Consider the following 21,160-nt stretch of genomic DNA (forward strand, 5'->3'; position numbering starts at 1 on the left):
AGATCATTCAAATAATTGAATAGATTCCAAAAATCCTTCTTCAGTAACAGTAATTGTAAGCAGTACTCTAACAAATCACCTTCGGTGAAAGAGGGTGCTGTACTTTCCACGTAGAGAAACTGTGAGAACATTCTTCTCGTAACATTTTGTTTATTTCCAATTTTCCAATAAAAGTGAACACCACACTTTTTGCCTGGATTAAATTGAAATTCTCAGCCTGCACCTTCAAAGTCAGAATGTTTGTTCATTTTGTCATACAGATTGGCTAGGTATGCCACATCTCCACGAAGAAGTTTGATCTTGTTTCCCAAGTTCTTGTCAATTTTGAGCAAAAATTCAATCACAGTGCCATAAAGATTGAAGAAATGCTTTAAGCAGCAGCCTTTTGACAGTTAATGTACTTCAGTGTGAAGAAGCATGTATTCAAACTCTTAGTCGTTATTTTGGCATAACGGGTGCAATGTCCTGCTACTTAATGAATAAGTTATAATTTTGTTGATAGCAGATATTGCGAGAGTCATGTTTGAAGAAGCCACTGGCTGAGATTTTTGGCTGTGAGATATTGATGATAAACTACACAGTGGATTGCAAACAGACTTACAAATTCTTTTTTAGTAAATGCCATTAAAACAGCATGGCAACCTGTCATTAATAGTGCTCCATCTGTGGCACAAGAAATCTTGTTCCTAATTGGAATACTTTTATCCTCATTATAATTTTGATCTCATCGTAGATTGATTTTCTGTTTACATTTGTTTTTAACTTTTTACAAAAGTAAACTTCATAAACTTTTCCATTTTTGATAAACAATGCATATGCCAATAGCAATGCCTCATTATCTTGCACAGTTGACTCATCCAGTAATATCCCAAATTCTGTTTTTTTCAGCTCTATGCACAGTTGATACTCAATGTCTTCACTCATTTTGTCAACATGATGAGCTGCAGAGTTATTACTCAGAGGAATTGATTTTAAAATCAATGGCATGCATTGATACAAAAACGTATGCATTTTGAGAACAGTGGTAAGCACTTCAGATCTAGCAGGCATTATTAATCTTTCACCAATATGAGATTTTCCACACTTTGCTATTATTTTGGAAATGTTATAAGAAGCAATGATCAAGGTTATTTTATCTTTCTTGCAAGTGACTCGAGTGTGCAACACTTTTCAAATGCTTCTTTCATCTTTGGAACTGAGTAGTACCATAAATAGCTTTTTCAGGGTATCTTTTATGGAAATGTTTCTACAATCTTGATGGTTACATGGCTTCAATAGACAGTAGTGCCTTATAAGTAAGACACATGGGGCATCTCTTATCTGATGGGAATGGAATAAAACCATACTCCAGGTATGTAACATTCTATTTATGCACTTTCTGTAGTTGCTGTTTGTTAGCAGGATCAGAATTCAAGGCTTCACCACCTTCAGACTCATAGAGATCACACCATACATACTTATCCATCATTAATGGGTCTAAATTAATATAAAAAATTAACACAAACTTGAAATGCCTATCGGATGTTGGTGACGGCAGCAAATTGACACGGTTGGTAGCATCACGCAAAAGAAGAGTGAGGCAAAGATGAAAATGATCACAACAGCAAAAATTACATTGACAAGGATTCAGATTGGAATTTGAATGTTAGTAGGGATACAACTGGTGTACGGCAATCTACCTTTACACTATTCCAGTTAGCACAATTAACCATTTACACAAGGTCTCATAACCCCAAATATGGTTTTTAACCGCACGTATGAAGCCGAGGATACTTTGAACACCTCAAGAGGAATCCTTGGGGTCGACAGGTTTACTGATTGGCTCCATTTCACCATTTGGTTCCAGCCAGTGCTGTATCATTGCGTAACCTGTTTTCCATAGATCTATAGAGAAAGTTGAGAGGGTGTACTTGACTTAACAATTGTTGACTGTATGAACTCATCATTCCATGCCACGAGTCAAGGGTAACTGTTGGGCACCTTCTAATTTATGCATCCCCAAATAATGTCCATTGGTTGGTAAGGTCGGAGGAGATTGTCAAGATTCAGATGCATTATGACGATGAGTGCTCACTGCCTGCAGAGCCATGGTTCTTCCTGTGTTCCAGTGCCTCATCCTTTTTTTTCCAAAGGGTCTGCTCTACTAATGGTTGAACAGGTCTTGTGCCTCAAGTTAGAGAGCTGCTTACTATTCCCCCCTCCCCAAGAATCTTGAACGCACCCCAATGACTTTTATTTCCCTTAGTGCCCCCTTAGGAAATCACTACATTAGAGGATTCTAAACCAATTTCAAGGTTTAGCAAACTACATCCTCTTGCTACCCCTAAAAACCGTTTTTCCCCCCTGGAATTCTTAAATTTGTCAATAACAGTATTACATACAGATAGCTGAAATCCCATTTAATATACACTTGGTCCAAAATAACATTGTTTCTTCCTCAAGATTAGCAGATAACCAAATTAATCTTGAAACATTTATGCACAGTTAATCTTAATATGCGATTCCTTGTCTGCATTTTAACTTGTTATGATTTATAACTGATTATAGTTATATACTTCCCTATTGGTGAACAATTAATGTTGCTTGATTGCCAAACTAGTCGAAGAACTGCAAACTTCACTGGAACTTTAGAGACAATATTGTTGATTCTGTTACGTACCCCGTAACTGGGTCACTTATCAGCAAAGATAGAGAGGTTCGTTGAAGTCTGATGGTACTATTTTTAACAGTATTTATTGATAAAAATACACAAAAAGAATATCAATGCAAACATACAGATAATATACGTCGTCGCTACTAAGTCTAAAAGCGCGGGTATAATAATAATCACTAAGAAATAGCTCTGTCGTTGTCTAGGGGATAATGTATTGTCCGATGGAAATATAAAAGTCACTCAAGTTCATGAAGGCTGCAGCCTTTGGTTGGAGTCAAGAGAGAGAATTTAAAACTTGCCCATTCCTTTTATGATGTCAATCCTTCGAGAGTGTTGGGGCTGATTTCTCCTTTGTTTTAGCTAAAGCCGTTCTTCCGTGGTAAGGCCCACCAATTCCGAGGCAAATGGAAAAGGACGCACGTGGGCTTTCCACCGGCTGTCGCTAATACGGGATTTCTAGCGTTTCTTCTGGTGCATCTAAAGGGGATGTTCCCCAGACCCTCTTTTATCCTGACTCACAGGGTCTCAGATGTCAATCAGGTCGGTATGATGCAATCCCTCAACCAACCCCCTCTGATCATTCCCTGAGGGCTTCCATGAAGTACAGTACTCAATACACAATTCCGTCTCCAAGAGACAATGGCCGTTTTCTGTGGCTTTGTATCGCTGAGGGCCAGGACATTCCAAACGTCTCTCTCTCATTTCCTGGGTCTCCTGACCTGAGTTAATAGCGATCTTGCGATTCTCAAAAAGGAGGGGGCTACTTTGGACCCTTCGGCCCCTCAGAGTTGGGCACAGGCGTAACAACGCAAAATGTAAATGTACCAAACTTAACAGAACAAGAATCACTTGGCATCAGCTTGTGCATAAGGTTATGGGATGCACTTAAACATGTTCAAATGACACATTAGTAAATCAATAAAATATTAGTAATTTTTAATTTGTATTTATTCATTAGCAGTGGCTGATTATTTGTACAACCACAAAGCTGTGCAACTATGATGTGCCATTACACCAATTACACCATGTAATTAACCTCGAATAAAGGTGGCAGTAATACATTAACCTTTTTGTTTCTAATAATGGAAGGAAGAAAGCACAATGAGATCATAAAAAAATTTAACATACATTTAAAAACTGCACCAATTATAATTTATAGATCACACTCTTTATGTCTAACGAACTGTCAAACAATGAAGAAATTAATTGCATTATTCATTCCTCTTTTCCATTTAAAATCAATGGTAGGCCACTAATTAAGAGAATACTTTGCAGATATTGCTACCAACACACTGCGAGCACTTACACATTTAATGTGTGACGATATATTACAGCTGCTAAAGCAAGGTAAATTTAAGTCAGAAAAACTTTGAAAGAAAATAAATATTTATACCTTTTCCAATTCCCGAGGAATTCGTAGGCAAGTGTATACTCTCTCCCTCCTTTCTTTGTACTTGGCTTCATTGTGTTCCAAAATATATCCCCGTGTTAATTCAGCACTAATAAATCTCAGCAGAGATAGATCTGGACAAAAAAAAAATTTAATAAGTATTAGCAACATTGTTTCTTCCTCAGTTACTTGTCTTATTTATGAAGGATGTTAAGGCAAAACTAATGTTTTGCAGAATAGCAATACTTTAGCAAAAAAGGCTGAAGTAGGAGCACAGCTACAGCATAAGACCTTAAGATATAGGAGCAGAAGTAGGCCATCTGGCCCATCAAGTCTGCTCTATCATTCAATCGTGGGCTGATCCAATTTTTCCAGTCATCCCCATTCCTCTGCCTTCTCTCCATATCCTTTGATACCCTGGCTAATCAAGAATCTATCTCTCTTTGCCTTAAGTGCATCCAATGACTTGGACTCCACTGCCACTTGTGGCTACAAATTCCACAAACTTACCACCCCTCTGACTAAAGTAAATTCTCAGCATCTCTGCTCTAAATGGACATCCTTCAATCCTGAAATCGTGCCCTCTTGTCCTAGACTCCCCTACCATTGAAATAACTTTGCCATATCTAATTTGTTCAGGCCTTTTAACATTTGGAATGTTTCTATGAGATCCCCCCTCATTCTCCTGAACTCCAGGGAATACAGCCCAAGAGCTGCCAATGTTCCTCATATGGTAATCCTTTCATTCCTAGAATCACGCTTGTGAATCTTCTCTGAACCCTCTCCAATGTCAGAATATCCTTTCTAAAATAAGGAGCCCAAAACTGCACACAATACTCCAACTGCACAGATAAACACAGTTGGTCAAGCAAACTATCTGACAGCAGGTAAAAACACTATTTTTAATAATGAGATTTTATAATAATAACAATTCTATAGAATGTAACCTCAAGATTCTGATAATGGTGAAATCTGGTGTAATCAGAGCAAGGGGTACTACAATGTATTATATTTTTGCTTAGCAAAATCTCTCTAATAATTAGATGCACAGGAAAACTCCTATGGAATATATACTGTGTGCCACATGTAAACTTCTGTATAGATTAACTACATGTACAAGAAAAGCTGACAGCTGGAGGAGCTCCAGTTTTCAGAGCATGAATAGCATTTAACATCTGTTCAGAAAGCTGAGTATTTATTCGGTATCACACTTCTGGAGATGATGACTCTACAGTTCAAGGGAGTGTCACCATCAGCCTCCTTTGCTCCAGGAAAAGAAAATCTAGTTTATCCAATCTCTCCTGATAACTCAAGTCCAACTACAGTATCTAGGCAACATCTTTGTGAATCTAGTTTAATCACATCTTTCCTATAGTATGATGACTAGAAGTGCACACAGTACTCCAAGTGCAACAGTACCACCATTTTGTACAGCTGTAACATTACATCCCACTCTTATCCTCAATGCCACGACTGTTGAAGGTAAGCATGCTGTTACCTTCCTCACCACATCAGCTACATGTGTTCCCTCTGTTCAAGAGCCCTTCAAAGGGCCCTGCCACTCACTGTGCATATTTGTAGCTTTACTTTTCTTTAAAACTTTTAAATGATTTTGTTTCAAACCAATGCTGACTTCCTTCAGTTCACTGATTCTCAATTCCCCTTTGTCCATTGCTTATAGGACGTTTGTTGTGGAGAGGCAATGGCGGAACATTTCTGTATCAGTCACAGAATTGCAAAGCACAAGAATACTGTAGTTCCTCCAGCTCAATTCATCCATGCTGACCATGAGGTCTATGTAACCTAATCCTATTTTCATGGTTTAGGCCTTCTGCTCCCATTCTATCCAAGTACCTGTCCAATTGCATTTTAAGTATTATAATTGTATTTTCCTCTGCTATCTCTTCTTCCATATAACCACCATCCTTAGATTTTTTTAAACTTCTCCCCTCTCACTTTAAATCTATGTTCTTGAGTTTCAGATTCCCCTACGGTGGGCAAAGGACTCTGACTACTTACCCTATTAATGCCCTTCATACCTTATAAACCTGAAAGGTCACCCTCAGCCTCCTAAATGTCAATGAGAACAAACCCAACCTCCAGTTCAGGCAACACAAGAGACCGCAGATGCCGGAATTGGGAGCAAAAAAATACACAAGATGCTGGAGGAAATCAGGTCGAGCAGTTTTGGTGGAGAGAAATGGACAGTCAATCTGTCAGGTCAAAACCTTTCAAATCCAGATGAAGAGTCTTGACTTGAAGCATCAACTGTCCATTTCCCTCCACAGATGCTGTCTCTTACATTTAATTTTTAGAAATACCCTATACTCCAGCCAATTTATTCTATGCTCTTGCTAATGCATCTTTCCCATACTGTGGTGACTAAAACAGTATGATAACCCAGAGTAGCCTAACCAATATGAATACAATTATAATATAATAAATAAGAATTTCTAGACCAAAACTTCCAATTATATATAGAAGCAAAGAAGATGTATTTAGAGAGATACTCAAAATGTGCCCAGAGCTCGGAAAAAGCAACACATCAGACTTTTAACAACATAAATCAGCGAGTTGTTTTGTTATGTCTCCCCTCTCACTGTAAAACAGAACACCTCTTTTTCCCCTATTAGGGAGAGGGAGCCTGTGGTATGTTGAATACCGAGTGAATGAGTAGTCTTTGGGGTACTGCAAGTCTGTGTCTTTATTGATGCTTTGCTGCCATGCCTGAGTGCTTGGTGGGGGGCACCGATGGATTTTGCTGGTGGGGAAGGGAGGGTCATTGCCTTGCTACTGTTTGTGCGTGGGAGGGGGGAGCTGGGGAAGGCTTTGGGGTTCTAACGTTGAACTGTCATTCATTCTTTTGGGTACTCCTCTGTTTTTGTGGATGTTTACAAAGAAGAAGAATTTCAGAATGTTTATTGTATACATTTCTCTGATATTAAATGTACCTATTGAAACCTAATGAGTAGCAGTGGAAGGTGTGTTCATCTGTTGTGTTCAAAAGGGAGCTGGACAAGTACTGAAGGGAAGAAGTTTGCAGGACTATGGCAGAGGGTGAAGTGGTATTGTTTTTACATACAGCAGTATAACCATATAACAATTACAGCACTGAAACAGGCTATCTCGGCCCTTCTAGTCCATGCCGACACTTACACTCACCTAGTCCCACTGGCCCACACTCAGCCCATAATCTTCTATTCCTTTCTTGTCCATCTACCTATCCAATTTTACTTTAAATGACAATACAGAACCTGCCTCTACCACTTCTACTGGAAGCTCATTCCACACAGCTACCACTCTCTGAGTAAAGAAATTCCCCCTCGTGTTACCCTTAAACTTTTGCCCCCTAACTCTCAAATCATGTCCTCTTGTTTGAATCTTCCCTACTCTCAATGGAAAAAGCCTATCCATGTCAACTCGATCTAACCCCTTCAAAATTTTCAATACCTCTATCAAGTCCCCCCTCAACCTTCTACGCTCCAAAGAATAAAGACCTAACTTGTTCAGCCTTTCCCTGTAACTTAGCTGCTGAAACCCAGGTAACATTCTAGTAAATCTCTGTACTCTCTCTATTTTGTTGATATCAAAGTAAGGCCTTGACAAGCTTAATGGTTTCCTTCCATGCTTTCAATATTCTGTGATGCATCCTCATTTCAGATAATAGCCTGTGCAGTTTACAACGGAAGATCAAGAATTCTCCAATTACACTTGTGATAAGTTCAACTTCATGTCAGACTCAGAAGTTTCCAGCATTTTCCGTTTTTATTTTGGATTTCCAGCATCTGCATTTTTTCTGACTTTTGAGGACATGATGACAAAATATCAGAGCCAAGAAAAATAACAAAGTCATCAAGGACATCAAATGAACGACAATTGTATTAGTGAGATAAGACTGAAGTGCCTACTGGAGCACAAGTATTACCTGAAAGATTTGTTTTGAATAAAAGTGAGGGACTGGGGGACGTCACGTGATGACATAGGATTGAGACATGGAAATCCAGCTCTCCCGTAAAAAACCAGTAAAATAATGCTTAAGTGAAGAAAAGTTAGTAAATACTTTTTAAAAACTACTTATAAACTATTCAGGATTGTCTTAAGATATGCCTCCTAAACAGAAGCAGAAGAAAACTACTACTTTGAAGACAACACAAGTTGGAAAAGAATCAAGGCCGGTCGCTATGAAAGAGCCTTGGACTCAACTGCATTTTACCTTTGGCGATACAGAACATGAAACTGTGGCAACATCAACTGTTTCCAAAAAAAAGAGCAACAGGAATTGCATATGCGTGAAGGAAAGGGCATGCGCAAACACGAGCAACCCAAACTACAAATCCCAGCTACAATTGGAACTGAAAGTGAAAGTGGAGATGAGGTGGAATCAGATTCTCTGGATAAATCAGATGAAGATGAAGAGACAAACAAAGAAGAGCAACAGTAAGTAGTTGGAGAGGATGGAGACATAAGAAAAACTTTGGTGCAAATAATGCATGAATTAAAAGCATTCAAAGTAATAAAAAAGATAATAAAAATATGAAAATTATGTTTGATAAAATGATGAAAAGACAGGACAAAATGGACAAGAAAATTAAAAACTTGGAAGAAACAATGGGAGACACCATTGACAGAGTGAATAAAATGGAAGATAATATTTCTGCCTGGACATCAGAAAGAAAACAGTTGTTGGAAAAAGTAGATGTGCTTGAAAATTTTAGTAGACGACATAATATTAAGATTGTTGGACTTAAAGAAGGTATAGAGGGAGAGGATCCAATAAATTTTTTCAAAAATGGATCCTGGAAATTTTGGAAATGGAAGAAGGAACCCAGTAAATTGAAATTGAAATTTCAAGAGCCTTAAGACCAAGACCTCAAGTTGATCAAAACCCACGATCAATCTTGATAAAATGTTTAAGATATCAAGATAAAGAAAAGATACTGAAGGCGGCTGCCCAACGTGCCAGAAAGAGAAACGGGCCATTGATGATAGAAGGGAAAACAGTTCTTTTCTATCATGATATAAGTTATGACCTTTTGAAGAGAAAGAAAGAATTTAACCCAGTGAAAAAAGTTTTATGGGAAAAAGGCTATAAATTTATATTGCGCCATTTAAGATTTAAAAGCGAAACAGATCAAAGATGAAGATAGGGACAGTGAATGGAACTGATGGATGTTTAAGGACAGAAGAATATTTAAGTATATTCTTAATTATATGATACAGGGGGAGAAAGGTTAAAATTTGAGAAATATTAATCGAGAGTAGTGCTATTATTTTTTTCTTCTCTTATATATACTTTTTAATGTTAATTGGGAGCTGGGGGAACTTCGGATTGATTGCTACAGGATTCACGTGGGTAATCACGGCGATTGCCATGACCCATACAACGGAGGGGGGTAATGTGTTTTTTTTCATTCACAACATTAGTAGGGGGGTATTTTGTTATTTTATTCTTTATAATCTATTTTTCTTTTATCTTTCTTTCTTTGCCTGGACAATCGGGGGGGGGGGGGGGGTAGACACATAGCAACACGAAGAATTTTAAAAAAGATTCCCCAAGGTACTATGAAAGTTGAAAAATTAGGTATTATTATAGATTGGAGTAACCCTGTTAAAAATAATGACTAATTTACTGAATTTTTTTTTAATGTTAATGGGCTTAATGGACCGGTGAAAAGAAAAAGAATTTTAACATATATTAAGAAAATGAAAATAGATATAGCTTTTTTATAAGAAACACACTTAACAGAGATAAAACATCAGAAATTAAAGAGAGATTGGTTCAGAAATGTTATTGCAGCTTCATTTAACTCAAAGGAGAGGGGAGTTGCAATTTTGGTTAATAAAACTTTACCAATTAAAATACAAAATGTATTAATTGATTCTGTGGGGAAATATGTAATTATACATTGTCAAATTTTTTCAGAACTACGGACTCTTATGAATATTTATGCACCAAATGAAAATGATGTAAAATTTATACAAGAGGCCTTTTTGAATTTGCCTGACACATATGACAAAATATTAATAGGTGGAGATTTTAATTTTTGTTTAGACCCAGTTTTAGATAGATCAACAAAGGTTGCTACAAAATCAAAAGTAGCAAAATTAACTTTATCATTGATGAAAGAATTAAATCTGATTGATATATGGAGAAGAATTAATCCAAAAGAAAGAGATTATTCATTTTATTTAAACAGACATAAAACTTATTCAAGGATAGATATTTTTCTATTATCAATGAATATTCAAGACAGAGTGAAAAATATGGAATATAAAGCAAGGATATTGTCAGATCATTTCCCCTTGATAATGACAATGATAGATAAAGAGGAATCAATTTACAGATGGAGATTTAATTCAATATTATTAAAACGTCAAGATTTTTGTGATTTCATGAAAAAGCAGATTCAGTTTTTTTTAGATACAAATTTACATTCAGTTGATGATAAATTTATAGTATGGGAAGCAATGAAGGCATATTTGAGAGGTCAGATAATAAGTTATACTTCTAAAATTAAGAAGGAATATATGATAGAAATAGATCAATTGGAGAAAGAGATTACAAAATTAGAAAAAGAATCTCAAAGATATATGACAGAAGAAAAAAGAAGACAACTTGTTAACAAGAAGTTACAATATAATACACTTCAGACATACCGAACAGAAAAAGCAATTATGAGAACTAAACAGAGATATTACAAACTAGGTGAAAGATCACACAAGATTCTTCCTTGGCAGTTAAAAACAGACCAGACTTCCAAAACGATAAATGCAATTAGAACAAGTGTAAATAAAATTACTTATAAACCTTTAGAAATTAATGAAATTTTAAAGAATTTTTATTCTGAACTGTATCAATCAGAATCACAAAATGATAATGTTGAGATAGAAAGGTTTTTATCACAAATAACTCTTCCAAAATTGAATTCGGAAGAACAGAAGGGATTAGATATGCCTTTTACATTAAAAGTGGTCGAAGAAGCTCTAGGATCACATCAGAGTAATAAATCCCCAGGAGAAGATGGTTTTCCACCCGAATTTTACAAAAATTTTAAAGATTTACTAATTCCTCCTTTTATGGAGTTAATACACCAAGCAGAAAGAACGCATAAACTTCCAGAATCTTTTTCGACAGCTATTTTAATAGTATTGCCAAAAAAAGACAGAGATATTTTAAAGTCAACATCATATAGACCTATTTCTTTGTTGAACACGGACTATAAAATAATAGCAAAAATTTTATCAAATAGATTATCTAAATACTTAACAAAATTAATACATATGGATCAAACAGGATTTAACAAAAATAGACAATCGGCAGATAATGTAACCTGGTTACTTAGCATAATTCATCTGGCACAAAAGAGGGAGGAAATGAGTGTGGCAGTTGCTTTAGATGCAGAAAAAGCATTTGATAGATTGGAATGGGATTTTTTATTTAAGGTATTGGAAAAGTATGGGTTAGGAAATTTTTTTATAAAATGGATTAAAACCTTAAATACTAATCCCAAAGCTAAAGTAATGACAAATGGTCAAATTTCAACATCATTTCAGTTAACAAGGTCAACTAGACAAGGTTGTCCATTATCACCTGCTTTATTTGTGTTGGCGATAGAACCATTAGCTGAATTAATTAGAACAGACCCAGATATTATGGGTTTCAGAGTTAACCAGGAGGAATATAAGATTAATTTATTTGCTGACGATTTTTTGCTCTGTTTAACAAACCCATTGTATTCACTGCGTAAATTATCTTCTAGATTGGAAGAATATGGGAAAATATTAGGCTACAAAATAAATTGAGATAAAAATGAAATTCTACCGATTACTAAAGGAGATTATAGTCAATGTCAATTAATAACTCAATTTAGATGGCCGATAAATGGTATAAAATATTTAGGTATTAGAGTTGATAATGATATAAAGAATTTATATAAATTAAATTATGTAGCATTATTGAAAAAAATTCAAGAAGATCTTGATAAATGGATGATGTTACCAATAACATTAGTAGGCAGAGTAAATGCTGTAAAAATTAATGTATTCCCCAGATTACAATATTTATTCCAAACATTACCAATACAATTACCGCAGAAGTTTTTCCAAGAGTTAAATAAATGTGTGAGGAAGTTCCTTTGGAAAGGTAAGATGTCAAAAATATCGTTGGAAAAATTGACATGGAAATTTGACCTAGGAGGGTTACAACGTCCAAACTTTAAAAATTATTATAAAGCAAATCAACTTAGATCTATTGCATCTTTTTTTGATGAAGATAAACCGGCATGGATTAGAATAGAACTAGATAAAATAGGAGAAAATATACCAGAAGATTTTATATATAAGTGGGAATCTAAATGGATACGGGAAAAGAAAGAATCTTGTATATTAAAACATTTGATTGATTTATGGAATAAGATAAATGTTGATGATGAGATAAAGAAATCTTTATTAGCAAAGAGACCTTTAATTCAAAATAAACTTATTCCTTTTACAATGGATAACCAACTTTTATACAACTGGTTTCAAAAAGGGATTAGATATATAGCAGATTGTTTTGAAGGAGGTATATTAATGTCATTTGATCAATTAAAGAATAAATATAAAATATCAGACAACACTCTTTTTTGTTATTTCCAATTAAGGGCTTATTTAAGAGATAAAATTGGGTTAAACATGTTATTGCCGAAAACTAATGAAATAGAAATTTTAATTCAAAAAGGAAAAATTAAAAAATTTATTTCTTGTATGTATAGTTTGATTCAAAAGCAGGCAATTAAGGAATTCATAAGTCAAGACAAAAATGGGAAATTGATTTGAATATTAAAATTGAAGAAACAAATTGGTCAAGACTATGTCTTGACAGTATGACAAATACAATAAATGTCCAGCTAAGACTAGTGCAATATAATTATTTATGTCAATTATATATTACACCACAAAAAATAAATAAATTAAACCCAACTTTATCTGATCAATGCTTCCAATGTAATCAAGAAATTGGTACTTTTTTACACTCTACTTGGTCTTGTTTTAAAATTCAACCTTTTTGGACAAATTTAAGAGTTTTACTGGAACAAATTATTAGAATACAACATTATTTTTACTAGGCGATATTGAAGGGATAAAATCGAAATCCAAATTGAATATCAGAAAGAATTCATAAAAATTGCATTGGCAGTAGCCAAAAAGGCTATTGCAGTTACTTGGAAATCTGATTCATACTTAAGTATAGATCATTGTAAGAATGAAATTTTTAGCAGCATTCCACTTGAAAAAATTACTTATAATTTAAGAGATAAATATGAAATATTTCTGAAAATTTGGCGCCCTTATTTACAAAAGATAGGATTAAATATATAGGTGCTCCAAAGATAAAATTATTGGTTATCTGGGGAAAGAAATAAATATACATATTAAAGCTATTATGAACTCCATGGAGCATGTGGGGATCTTCTGATATCCAGGCATTCTTTCTTTCTTTCTTTCTTTTTTCTTCTCTTTTTTTTTCTATAGGGATATGTTAGGGGGGAGGGGTTAAGGGGAGGGGGAAAGGATCGATATTTTTTTTTCCTTTCTGTAACCTATTTGAAAATTCAATAAAAAAAATTTATAAAAAAAAGTGAGGGACTGGTACCTCAAAGTGAGCAGTAGAACAAAATGGCATACCTGTCCCATTACATTGTTATATTAGAAATCTTAGCTGTTCCACCAAAGCATTAGAACCCTTCCATGTGTATACTGAATGGAATAAAGAGGGAATATTAATGAAGGAAATATCCTCTAGAAATGGAAAGGCAATTTCACATCATTCTGAACATTACCATATATTCCTGAGTATGAGAGTTTTAACCATTTTCAAGGTTAAAAAAGAGCCTTTTTTACCATGTTAACTTTATATAAGCCAACCCTTTTTGTACAGGTTTTTGATTTAACCAGAAATGATCACAAGATCTCACATGCCAGTACTAAGCTTTGCCAGATCCGGAACTGGGAAATTTTGTGAACTAGTACCTGCTAAGAAAACAGGCCTACACATTGTACAGCATTACAGGGGAATTCTTAATAAATAAATCAGGGAGGGAAATTTTGGATTAGGTCTCCAATGGTAAAGAATCCTCTGAAATGTAACCCCCGTGAAACCATTTAGCACCCATCGTAATCTTGTTAAAAAATAACACGGGGTGGCGGGATCAGTACATCTACTCAGTATTGACTACCATGTACAAAAGGTTAAAACGATACGATACGATATGATATACGATTTATGCTGGCTTCAAGCTGAAGGTTGTTGATTTTGCTAAAGGAATGAATAATTCTTCAGCTGCTTAGTGAAAACGAGGAACAAGTGAGAGAGTGGAGAAAGGCAGAGGACACACTGAGGGAAATGCCAAAGACGAAATGTGCAAACCGCGGGAAAACGTGCCAGAGGCCAGAACTGGAAGAAAAAGTTTTAGAGTTGGTGAATCATCAGCGATCATCCGGATACGTTGCTACCAGAGAAATGATTCGAGTTCAAGCGTTGAAATGGGCCGAAAAATATCATGAGGTCAGCGAAAATTTCAAAGCTACGCAAAGTTGGTGCACCCGATTTATGAATAGATGTGATCTTGTGTTGAGACAAAAAACAAAGATTGCTCAGAAAATTTGCGTGGGGTGTTATTGTTTATGTTCAAGAATACTGCTGGAGGGATGAAGCCGGTTGTTTGAAGTGGGTTAAAGAGGTGTGGCATCGATGTCCCAAAGGTTTCAGGAAAGAAAAGTCGCTACTTGCCTGAGACGTGTTCAAAGCACACTTGTCAGGTGAGACAAAAGCAGCATTGAAAGCTGAAAATACGGACACTGCAGTCATCCCCATTGGTTTGATCTCCGTGCTCCAGCCACTAGATGTGAGTTTAAACAAATCATTCAAAGAATTCATGGATTGATAGTGCAACAAATTTGACTCAAAAACAGCCAATAAATGCGACCTGTCTTCCATGTATTCATTTTTCCAAAGTTGGCACCCTCTGTATAAGCCAACCTCCTAATTTTAGGACCAAAATTTAGGGCCAAATTCTCGGCTTATACACCGGAATTTATGGTAGAGTGAATGGACTACAGGCAGTACCTCCAAGGCCTCTCGAAGTCCCACCCTATATCCTTGTCATGAGAGGTGGAAACGGGTAAGGCCAGCTAACAGGGCTCTGGTGAAGCTGTATAGGCAAATCCCCTTTACAGTGGATACCATGGCCTACAGAAACATTGATGAACTCCAACTATACAATTGACTTTGAACAATGGAGAAGGGAAGTCATCAATGGCCTATGCTCCACTAGGAGCTAGGAACCAACAGCAAGTAGCAAGGGATAAATGACCAGGAGTTACTTGAAGATTGGGTCTGGTAAAGAGCCCTATTTCCAATACAATATAGTACATTCAACACAGTTATGTCAGCTCAGGAGACAGATGTTTTAAATTTAGAAAGCAGAAATACATAGGCTCTAAGCAGGAAGCAGCTAGATGAAGTAGTGGCAGTCATTATCCCAATGGAATGGAAAAAAATTACATAAGAACACCAACAAAAGAGTTTGCAAAATATTGAGGAACACACTTTAAATAATATGTCATTAGAGGTGTTTTAAAAACTATAATTTCTAAATTAAAGAAGATTAATCAAGATATTGATATGAACTGAGACAGAGCCGCAGACTGTCCTATCTGAGATGGGGTACTATTATGACTGGAGCTTTAGGAAGGTGCCATTAGCAAGAAGCACATTAAATTTAAGAAAGTGAGATTAAGACAAGTGAAATGCTTTGTCCTCTATAATGTACAAAGTGCAGAGCTATTATGGCAAACTTCTAAGTCAGAGGTGGCGAACCTTTCTAAGAGTATATGCCCAAATTGGCGATAATCTTCTAAAAGATTATGGTGCTTGTTATGGTAATTTTGAGTAGATATTATCATTGATTAATGAATTAGTAACAGCAATTAATAATGGACTTTTTTTAAAAAAGAAAAAGGATGAATCCTGTTGCTTACTTGTGTGAATTCATTCTTTTACAATTAATAAAAATAGAGACAGATTGAACTAAATGAAACATTTTAGAAAACCTGCAAAAAATATTAATACTTATCTTCTAAAAACACATTTTAAAAATAATCTTTTCAAAATAGCAATGTTATTGTACCTCATATAACCTAGGAAAGGGAACATGGGAAATATTTTAAAGTGCTATTTTTGGCATCACAATTAAATACTTCCAGTTTGATTTTACAAGGCGTTATACTATCAAACATAACATCATGTGTTTTGCAAGATCCCTGTAATTTGGTGCTCAAGTCACTTAAATGTGAAGAGAAATCGAAGAAAACCTGTCAAACTACAAAACCATACATCACGCAATTTTTGGCAAGGAAATTTTCATTCGTCAAGATAAATGAATTTCACATAAGCACTTCATACAAATTGTTTAAGGACAAGACATAACCAACAAACATTTTTGTACATAAGTATTTCTGTGCACAGTGAATTCCCCCCTGCTCAATAAATTCTGAGGTTCTCTTTTAATTAGCTTGTTTATGATTTTCATCATTCCTTTAGGATCCATAAGGCCAGGTTTTACACACAAAGCTTCCTTGTGTACTACACAATGAAAGCCCATCACTGGATGTCCAACAGATTTTACAAACACTGACAAAACCGGCCTCTGTATCAGTCATGCTGGGTGCACCATCAGTTGTCACAGAAATTACTTTTAAAAGGTTAATTTGTGGACCAGACAATTCTTTTACTACTGCCTTACACATTTCAACCCCTATGCTGTGTTCAGATAACATTACCAAATTAACCAGTTCTTCACATATTTCATCACCCCTACAAAATTGAGCAATAATAGATAGCCTAGCTGATACATTCCTCTCATTGAGACAAATGGAAAGAAATATACATGAACTAATATTTTGTTAGTTGTTCTGCTATGATTTGTTTCCATTATTAATATTCTGCCTTTTACTGTGTTACTGCTTATGGGCAAATTGTTAATGCCAAAAAAGGTGCATGCTTTGGCCATGACTGTTTAACACATAGTGGATTCTGATTAATTGGGACACTATGGAACCAGTACAAGAAAGCAGCTGCCCAAATTAGTTGAAGTTTCATGGAAATAGTTAAAAACAAAAAGGACAAACTAGCATCTAACTGAGTAACAAATTATGTATTTAACTGAAATACAGATCCCAAAAATTATCAGCAGTGGAATTTATCCAATGTACCTGCTGTGTTGTTTTGATTGACTGTAAATGAACAAAATCAGTGCAAACATCTAGTGCAGTTAATAGTTTGCCTTTACACAATTGCATCCTCCAAATCATCATTTTCATTGTTACATTCAAGATGATTGTTGATACCTTCAAATTGTTTAGATTCTTTTTTGCTGAAGAAGTGAAATTGTTCGATTTTCACATCTGGCATCTCCAAGCCTGGGTGTTTGAAACCACAATAAGCAGAACAGTTCTGAATTGTCTTACTGCTTATTATTCACCAACTCTCAGTGACAAACATCACTGTTTTTGAACACAATGCACACACACAACTGACACTATTTGAAAACCTCTAAGCACAGAGTACTGTTTAATGGCTACACAAGTGCATACAACTGACACCAGTTAGAAGCCTTGGCAACAGTCTCCTTTCTCAATTAAGCAGTATAGTGTCCCAAATAAGCAAATGGAATCCCGGCTATTTTCTTGATTGGTTTTTGTTCTTTAAGAGTTGTCCCAAATAAGTGGCTGTCCCGATTAGCTGGCGGACTAATTAACCAGAATCCATTGTACTGCCCATCACTGAGTGGATTTCCATGCTGATCAGTAATCTATGAAACCTCAAAACTAGCAGCAATTAATTTGGAACTACCCAAAATAAACATCAAACTATTTGACAGCAATTTTTGTTGATTATTTTTCAAAAAAATGTGCTCTTTTTGTTCTTGCTCACTTTCATTGCACAACCATTTATGACCAGTTTATGACCATTCTATTGACCGATAGAATTCTTCTTCATGATCTTGACTGTAGTTTACATACCACCAGCAGCCAACTATAATCAAGTGCTTGAGATTCTGCATGATGCTGTCACCGAACAACAGTCCTTCCCAGTGCATCACAGTCGGGGGTTTCAATCAGGCTTGCTTGAAGAAATCCATGCTTAATTATCACCAGCCTATAACCTGTAGCACTAGAGGATGTAACACACTAGACCACTACCATATTAAGATAAGGACTGCTTGCCGTTCCATGCCCAGACAATATTTCAGGAAATCCAACGACTTTGCTATCTTTCTCCTACCTGCATACAGGCAGAGATTAAAGAGCAAAGCTCCAGAGATTAGGACAACAAAGAGGTGATCACGGGAGGCTGAGGAGTGGTTATAGGATTCTGTTGAGTCAATGAACTGTACCGTGTTCACGGACTCATTTGTGTATCTGAATGCACCACAGTTGTCACAGACTTTATAAAAAAAAGTAGTAGATGACTGTGTCCCCACTAAATTATTCAGAGTCTTCCGCTACCAGAAGCCCTAGATGAACCATGAAATCCACAATCTGTTGCATGCCAGATCAGATGCATTCAAGTCTGGCGATCAAGAAAGTCACAAAAGGGCTGTGATGATCTCCAGAAAACCATCTCATGAGCGAAGTGGTTATTTCAGACTAAACTTCAATCAATGAAGGATTCTTAACAACTGTGACAACACATCAACTCCTACCACAGGAGTGACTTGGATCTGCTCCAATTTGTCTACCAATGCAACAGGTCCACAGCAGATGCCATTTCATTGGCTCTTCACTCAACACTGGACCACAAAGATGCAAACATCATGGTGCTCTTTATCAACTACAGCTCAGCTTTCAATACCATAATCCCCTCAAAAATTTCAATAAGCTTCAAGACCTTGGCCTCAATACCTCCTTGTGCAATTGGATCCCTGATTTCCTCATGTGCAGACCACAGTCAGTTCAGATTGGCAACAATATCTCCTCTTCAATCTCCATCAGCACAGGTGCACCACAAGGCTGTGTGCTTAACATTTATGCTCTACCCGCTTTACATTTATGACTTTGTAGCTAAGCACAACTCCAATGGCATATTTAAGCTTGCTGAAGAAAGCACTGTTGTAGCCAAACCAAAAGGTGGTGACGAATTAGCATATCAGGGGGAGACTGAAAATCTGGCTGTGTGGTCCCATAACAACCATCTCTTACTCAATGTCAACAAGAGCAAGGAGCTCATTATTGATATCAGGAGGAGGAATCCAGAGGTTCCTGAGCTAATCCACTTCAGGTACCCAGAGGTGGAGAGGGTCAGCAACTTTAAATTCCTCTGTGAGAAGTGCAAGTATGAAGAAATCATGGCAGATCCTCTACTTCTTTAGATGTTTGTGAAAATTCAGCATAGCATTTAAAACTTTGACAAACTTCTATAGCTGTGTGGTAGAGTGTATATTGACTGGCTGTATCACTGCCTGGTATAGAAACACTAATGCCCTTAAATGAAAATCCTTCAAACAGTAGTTAATATGGCCCAGTCCATCATGCATAAAGTAGGCCCCATCATTGAGCCCATCTACACGGAGCATTGTTGCAAGAAAGCAAAGTCTATCATCAGGGACCCCCACCACCCAGGTCATGCTCTCTTCTTGATGATGCCATCAGGAAAGTGATACAGGAGCCTCTGCACTCACACCACCAGCTTCGGGGATAGTTATTACCCCTCAACCATGAGACTCTTGAACCAGAGGCCATAACTTCACTTCATCATTGAAATCTTCCCACAATCTATGGGACTCACTTTGAAGGACTCTTCATCTCAAGTTCCTGATACTTGCATTGAACAAATTCCACCTCATCTACTTCTTGCAGTCAGGAAGTGCCAATCAATATTAGGGAAGTTGAAGTCACCCAGTCACCCATAACAACAAGCCTTTTACTTTTGTGCCTTTCCAAAATCTGCCTCCTGACCTGTTCCTCTCTGCTGCTATTGTGGGGGGTGGGGGGGGGTCTGTTGAATACTCCCAATAGCGTGATTGCTCTCTGACTTCCACCCACACAAAATCCCCTCAGAATGTTCTCCTTTTTTTCAGCTGTGATGCCATCCCTGATTTGCAATGCCATTCTCCCACCTCTTTAACTCCCTCCCTGTCCCTTCTGAAACCCTGGAACATTCAGCAGCCAGTCCGGTCCTTGTGATAACCAAGTCTCTGTAATGACCACAATCTTACAGTTCCATGTATGGGCCATGCTCTAAGATCATCATCTTTGTCCCTGATTCTACTTGCATTAAAATAGACACACCTCAACCCATCCTCATTTGAAAATATATTACTATTTCCTCATTGTTATTGAGCCTAAATTCCGGAACACCCTATCTAACAATATTAGAAGACTTCATCAGAAAAGGCTGCAGTGGTTCAATAATGTTTCACTGACCACTTTCCAAGGGAAATAGTGTATTACAAAAACTGTCAACCCTGGCATCAATACCTATATTTCCCACTCCCTTTCCAAAATAAGAGGGAAAACACTGTTTTTTCATTCAAAGGTGCAACAACTAATTATATGATGATTTATCATTTAACATTCCCATTAAATGAATAGAACTAAGATTTATAACAGACTTGACAACAAAACCCAGAATACATCCAAGTGATTACACATAGAAATAGACAAGCAATGTAGCTAGAAAATCCAGATGTTCCGGATAAATTTAACAGCTCATGGAGTAATCTCTAAAGTGTTTCCCACCCACCCGGCAGAAAGTGACGACCTATTCAACATTTCCAGCACTTAGCTATTATTTCAGATTTCTTAGCATCTGCGTTTTTTGTTTAAAAATCAAGCAAATTGTCAACCTCTGAAGAAAAAAAAATTAAGCAGAACATTAGCTCTGAAGGTGATGAGATATTTAAGTGACATTGCAAAAAAAGCCCTGCATTACTGTTTCTATACTGGAATCGTCCTTTCTCCTCCCCCCGCCCATTAATTAAGATGACAAATTACCCGCATGCAAGTGGCAGAGTGCTGCCAGCCTACTGCTCATACTAGGGACTTGTGCATTCACTGAGTTCCACTATCGTCAA

General features: G+C 36.5%; 1 protein-coding gene across 1 annotated transcript in view; it reads right to left on the reverse strand.

Annotated features, from left to right (window-relative positions):
* Positions 1-21,160, reverse strand: part of tapt1b (transmembrane anterior posterior transformation 1b) — a gene marked incomplete at its 5' end in the record, with an annotated part of 123,396 nt that overhangs the window by 101,708 nt on the left and 528 nt on the right. Inside the window, one exon of the mRNA XM_059989819.1 lies at positions 4,047-4,177. Coding sequence (XP_059845802.1) covers positions 4,047-4,177 — 131 coding nt within the window. The remainder of the gene's footprint in view (positions 1-4,046; positions 4,178-21,160) is intronic.

Source organism: Hypanus sabinus, chromosome 14 (assembly GCF_030144855.1).
Source record: "Hypanus sabinus isolate sHypSab1 chromosome 14, sHypSab1.hap1, whole genome shotgun sequence".
NCBI classification, from domain to species: Eukaryota; Metazoa; Chordata; class Chondrichthyes; order Myliobatiformes; family Dasyatidae; genus Hypanus; species Hypanus sabinus.